This window comes from Verticillium alfalfae, genomic scaffold (genome assembly GCF_000150825.1).
Source record: "Verticillium alfalfae VaMs.102 supercont1.1 genomic scaffold, whole genome shotgun sequence".
Classification (NCBI taxonomy): domain Eukaryota; kingdom Fungi; phylum Ascomycota; class Sordariomycetes; order Glomerellales; family Plectosphaerellaceae; genus Verticillium; species Verticillium alfalfae.
Window position 1 is genome coordinate 3,985,930 of NW_003315038.1, and position 6,456 is coordinate 3,992,385.

At 43.7% G+C, this 6,456-nt stretch overlaps 2 protein-coding genes across 2 annotated transcripts in view; one reads left to right on the plus strand and one right to left on the minus strand.

The window, feature by feature from the left end:
- Window positions 1-97: 97 nt before the first annotated feature.
- VDBG_01217 (vacuolar calcium ion transporter) lies at window positions 98-1,689 on the minus strand (the record flags this gene model as incomplete). Its single annotated transcript, XM_003009488.1, has 3 exons — window positions 98-307; window positions 367-587; window positions 642-1,689. The coding sequence occupies 3 exons, from the start codon at window positions 1,687-1,689 to the stop codon at window positions 98-100; spliced, it is 1,479 nt and encodes a 492-aa protein (XP_003009534.1).
- A 1,398-nt stretch (window positions 1,690-3,087) lies between these two features.
- Window positions 3,088-6,456, plus strand: part of VDBG_01218 (hypothetical protein) — a gene marked incomplete at both ends in the record, with an annotated part of 7,769 nt that continues 4,400 nt past the window's right edge. Inside the window, 2 exons of the mRNA XM_003009489.1 lie at window positions 3,088-3,331; window positions 3,402-6,456. The exon at window positions 3,402-6,456 is cut by the window's right edge and continues 4,400 nt beyond it. Coding sequence (XP_003009535.1) covers window positions 3,140-3,331; window positions 3,402-3,671 — 462 coding nt within the window. The remainder of the gene's footprint in view (window positions 3,332-3,401) is intronic.

Here is a 6,456-nt window from a genome sequence, read left to right on the forward strand (position 1 = left end):
ACCTGAAGATATGCTAGCATGGCCAATTTTGTGCTCTTGTCATACCCTGACACCCATCCCCTCCAGAATTTACACAACAACGACACAAGGTTTGAGACTAGTCTCCGCGGACAGTCGCGAGGCGAATCGTGCTCGATTGGAGATAACCAAGAGGGCTCTTACTCGAGCTTGGCGTGAGAAGCTGCTGCAGCTGCTTCAGCTGGTCGACGCTCATGGTTACATTAACCAGCTCCGTGGCTGCAGGCCGTTCGAGTCCGCGACGTCGGTTAGGTAGTACCAGCAGGCATGCGATGATGACGTAGACAATCTGTGGGCCAATATCAGCTTCTGCAGGTCATCGGTCCAGCAACCACTAAAATAACATACCACAAGCAGCGCGCCTTCGAGCCAGTTAGACTCGCCGTCGCGAAGGAAGTTGCCGACGACGAGGATCGACAGGACAAGCAGAGCAATCATGAAGATCTCAAAGTTGAGGTCCATGGGCTTACCCAGGGCCCAGCCGACAATGACGACAAGCGGGCCGTTGAATAGGGCAGTCTGAATCGAGGGGCCGAGGCAGTGATAGAGAGCCACGTTGATGGCGCCGTCTGGAAAAGTCGTCAGTACTGTTCTGCAGGATCATGGGGGAAAGAAAAACGCACCCCAGGCCTCGTCAATCGCCGTCAGATGCTCAGCGGCCTTCTCGACCAGAGGCAACAGGATCAGACCCAAGAACTGGTCGGGCACGCCAGCCTCCACGACGTGCTCAATCTCCTCGACGAGGAAGATGAGGAGCAGCGTCACGAACACAAGGGCAATAGTAATGGCGATGAGGGCCTCGGTCATGGTGAACTTGGGCTTCTCGGCATCGGCTTCGCGATCCGCATCCCGGTGCTCGTCAGCCTCGATGACCTCGTCGAAGATGCTGTGCTGGCTGCTGGCCTGGTACCAGATGTACAGGAAAAAGGCAACGATGAGGGCGATGGAGGTGGCCTGACTGATGCTCAGCACGTCGTCCTCGAGCTTTCGCTCGGTGAAGGGCTCGTGAGGTCCTGGCAGGCCCGGCAGCAGCGGGACGACCTCAGACTTGAGGGCCGAGTAGAAGGCGCTCGGGATGAGGAGACCGAAGGCGGCAACGAGCAGGAGGCCGCTGCCGACCTCGGAGACGATGCTGTGGAACTTTTGTGTGGCCTCGCGCAGGCCGCCAAAGAAGAAGCACAGACCGAGGCAGAGGAGCAGGTTCGTCAGGATGCTGCCGAGAATGGCGGCCTGGATGATGGGGACAAGGTTACCCTCGTCGCCATTGTCTTCGGGGTCGCTCGCGTCGTGCTTGACGATGAGGACGACGAAAAGAATAATCTCAATGATGGATCCGAATGTCGTCTCAATCAGGATGCCGGCGACCTTGGGCAGCTTACGCGCGAACTCCTGGCCTGCAAAGCCCAGCAGGTTGGCAGAAGGGATGACGGCGATGTACGCAATGACAAACTTCCAGATGTGCAGTCCCGGGAAGAACTGCAGGATGAGGGCAACGGGGACGACAGGCCAGAGCACGTTGACGAGCTTCGAAGCGGTGCACGAGCTGCGCCAGAGGACGGCGAGGAAGTGGTTGATGTGGAAACCCTGTCGGCCGCTCTCGCCTTCGTGGGCGATTTCGACGTTGAGGCTGGGAAGCAGAGGCGTCTGCTCGGACCCGCGGCCGTTCGACATGGTGGGCGGTGGTGGTTCGGGGTCTCGTCAATTATCGATGGATCAATTGGGTCGGTCGAGGGCAATGGATCGCAATGGCGGGATCACAAACGCGACATAGGTCACGAGAGAGTGAATCGAGTCGATGGGCGACTGACTGGCGGAGCAGGCAAGAAGCACAGAGCAAGAGAGCAGAGAGGTGCTGCCCGCGCAGTGCACGCGCGGGGAAAGCTCCCCATCGTCTTTAAATGGCAGTGGCGGTGCACGAGTACATCGTGACATGTACCTAACTGCCTCGATCTCCGAACCTCAGGACCACAGGAAGGACCTCAGGTGGCAGGCAGGCAGGCAGGCAAACGCGGGGCTGGTCCTGCCTCGATGTTCCAGTTCCAGCCTCCTCGCATTGGTTGTTCAGGGCAGGTCAGACCAAGGCAGGGGCATCTCGGGCAGGCACCTTGCCCAGGTGGGCATCTTGGGCATGTTCACTGACCAGGCTCTGTCCATGTCAGGGTGCCAAGCCCCGCATTTCAAGCCTATAGCGCGGCCACAGCAGTCCACAGGTGTGACGTGCCTTGAGCTCGAGCAGCAGAGACCCATGTTTGACCTCGCCTCCGCATCTGCCAGGTGAACCCTCCAGCTGAAAAGTCTTGTTTTCCCTCTGCGATTCCTTGCCTCAAGGCGCCTAGTGCCCGCCGCTCACCTGGCATAGCCACCCCCTGTGTCTCCTCCTCCGCGGGAATACCAAGCCTTCGATCCATTTGACGATGCTAACTCGAAATTGATTCATCATGTACATGTAAGCTCTCTCTCTCTCTCCCTCTCTCTCGGATGCGTGGCATCATGATGGAGGGATGGGTGGGGATCAATCGTCGTTGATCTGTAACCCGGAGTTCGGCTCATGAGCTTATTTTGATGACAAGAGTGCTTGGCGATTGACCGGGCCCTCATCCCATCGTGGGAGCACTGGGTTCGAGGGCATTCGTCAGAGTACCTATGCTCGCGTGACACGGTCGGTCAATCGAGGTGCACTCGGGAGTAGTATTCTCCGATGGATTCGATCATCCTCCGAGCGCCGAGCGCGTACAGATGGATGGAGGTGCCCCTCGTTGTCGGCCGCCCACCAAAAGCCATGGCCTCAACGGAGCGCGTTTGGAATGCGCGATGGATCATGGCGTTTCCGCCGCAAGCTCGATACCAGCTGCTACGATGCCGTCAGCAGACGCGATGAACCTGGACATGCCAGATCGGGCCACGACACTTCAATCAGACTAACCAGTGGTGAAGCGAGTGCATGACCATCGTCATCCGGCTTTAGCACGTGTCTGTGAGCTGTCACAACGGCGCATGACATCATCGTCTCTTCACGAGTTCCTTCCCGTTAAAACGCACAGGCTCGCAAAACATTGGCGCGTCAGCTTCACGTCGCCAACAATTCATCAAAGACGAATAATTATCTTCTAACGCAAGCAAAATGGTCCTCATCTCCAACATCGTTACCCTCCTGGTCACGGCAGCCAGCGGCTACGCCGTCTACTTTTCGGCTCAGTCCATCCCGAAGCTTCAAAAGTATGAGCAGACAGCCGAGAAGGCTGCCGAATGGAGCAGCACCGCCAAGAAGCAGCTCTGGGATACCCGCTACACCGTTGGCGCCGGCTTCATCTTTGTACGTTGCGGTCGCATCCTTCGTGATTTCATCTGCACAGCGTGCAGAGTGGCTGACACGCCTCGAACAGTCCCTCTTCTCACTCTACAACGGCCTGAGCTTCGTGCTCTTCACCCCTAGCAAGCTTGTCTTCCGCAACACCGCCTGGGCTCTCGTCCTCGCCGCCGGCTCGTACGGCATCAGCCTCTACATGCGCTCGTACTGGAACACCAAGGCCAAGATTCCCATGCTCGAGGAGTACAATCGCGCCATTGAAGACTCGACGCAGGTGGCCAAGGCACTGGATGTCCTTGTTCTAGGGTGGTTGGTCGTGGCCCCACTGAAGCTCTTCGGCGTTTAGACGTTTATCCATGTAATTTCTTCTGGCGTAGCCGCCTGACGCTTCATTGCGGCTTCGAGGCTAGGTCATGATTGTTTCGAGCCATCCCTTTGAACATGAGAACGACCTCAGGTACAACAGTACAGACTGGGTGCTCCAGATATAATAGCGGAATTGGCGTCTGGGCCAATTATGTAACATCGCTTGATAGCACTGTATGAGATAAGATTCAAGCAGGCGGCTCTTTACTATATAACACAGAATTAGAATCAACAAGAATTACATATGAGATAGGGGTTTAAGTGTGGTTGTTGAACTAATATTAGGGAATTCACTAGGGCGGTGATCCCGATGAGGGATTACCGACCTAGTGATCACCGTGGCCGCGGATTCATAGCTCTTAAGAGTACGTGAATTATAGCTTACGTGATCAGTGAATTAAATAGGTATATCTACTTTACGAGGGTAATTATAATCTATAGAGATAGGAAAAAAGGGGATAGAAGATATATATTACTTACTTTACGTATTTAGAGCTCTTAGGTATAGCTAAAGTAATAAATTAGGGTTTATATAAATAATAAAGCCCTCTTAATACTAATTAGTATTACGTTTAACGTAATATAGAATAGTTAGAGCTAGAGAAGTTAAGATCGATCCTATAAATAGTATATTTACTATATATAAGCTTATCGATTACGTTTTATAAGTAATTATAAAAGTATTATTTTACTTATAAGTATTTTAGGATTCTTATAAGAGCTTAGTAATAAGGAATTCCTTTATTACGTAATCTAAAGGAGTACCGTTTATTACGAGTATCTTAGGACTCTTATACCTAAGATTACTATTTAAATTATAATATTAACTATAAAACCTAATAAACGAAGCTTTATAGAATAGTTAATTAGCTATAATAAAGCTTTAATAGAATTTATAATAATAAGTTCCTTAAATTATAGTAGTAGCTCCGTAATAGAGTAAGAGAGCGTTAAAAAACTATAATAAGAGTTCGATATTATCTTAAAGGACTTTAATATAGGACGCTTAATATAAAAGGTTAAGAAGGATCTCGATATCGATTTTATTATAAACGGAATAGAATTATAATTCCTTAGATTATTAGATTTAGTATCTATTAATCTTAAGAATATATAGATTATTAAAGTAATAAGTATATATAAAATTATAAAGGGAGTTTACTTCTTAGAGGTATTTATTAAGGATTTCTAAAATTAGAGTAAAAAGGATTTTAATTTTTATAATTTAACGATCTCTCGAATATTAAAAGTATATTTTATAGATCGTAAGATCCCTTTTCTTAGAATAGTAAATATTAAAACTTTAAAAAAGCTAATCCTAATACTATTATAAGAAAAGATACTTAATATTAATATATTAGAATCGAGTAATATTAACTAGGTTTTACTATTCTAAAGAATAAAAGAATAACGAGAATAGTAGGACGATGAATAATAACCTATAAAGACTATATAACTCCCTTAAACCTAACTCCTATAAATAAAGGGGGATAGATCCCTAGTAACCCCTAATTCTAGGGTTATCTAATTAATAGAGTAAGTAATCTAATTAACGAGAGATTATACTTTATTTATAAAGAAATAGAATTTTACCTTTAAATAATACTTAAAATCCGCTAACTTAATATTATACTCTATTATTATATAAATTAATAAATTTACTAATTAATAGAGCTATAATTAAATAATTTATATTATTTTAGAATAAAGAGAGTAATTATTCTAGAGAGATTTATAATATCTTAGATAATAAAATATATATCTTTATTAATATATATAAACTCTTATAAATCTAATATATATAGCTCTATATATTTTTCTTAAATATACTTTTAAAATATATATAAGCTTTTTTCTTAGAATATATAAATAGAAGTATAAGAATCCGCTAAATATATTTAAAGATTAAATAATAATTTAATTTAGAGATTAATAGAGCTTAATACTATATAGATTAAAGCTCTATAACCTTCGATTCTATTATTATAGAGCTTAAGAATATAAGAAAGCTATAAATAGAAGTTCTCTAAATCCTTCTAGATAGACTTTAATAGTACTAGAGAGTACTTAGCTTTATATATTAAGAAGAGATTTACCTCTATATAAATACTCTAAAAGTAATTTAAAGCGTCCTAGAGCTAAAGATTATATTAATAAGATTAGAGCGATCTTTTAATATATTATCTATTTAACTTAAGAGTATATAAAAGGTAAAGGAGAATACTAAAATACTTAAGTATTTTTATATTAATAGATAGTATAGGAATAGAGGCGGATATCGTTAAATTAATAGAAGAGGAGATTATAAAGAGTAATTAATATATAGAATTAATAATCGTTAAATTCTTAAAACTTATAAATACTAAATATATTCTAAGTTAGATTATAAATTAATAAAGTATTCTTTTAAAGAATAATAATATTTAAAAGAATAATAGAAATATATATAAGAAGTATATAGGGATTATTAGAAAGGATACTATTAATTCTTAATAGTTATAGAACTTAATAAGAGCTCGGATTCTAATAGTTTAGAAGGGCTAAGAGTAGAGGATCTCTATAAGTCTAATCCTAAGAGTAAACTAATAAACGCTTATATAATATACTTCTTAGTAAATAAATCGTTTTAATATAAGATTAAAAGGAGTAATTAAGAGGCTAAAGGGATAGCTTTAATAGAGTAGTTATTTAGTTAATATTAGATTAATAATATATTAATATAGTATAGAATTATCCTTAATATAAAGGTAACGTTAGTTTCTATA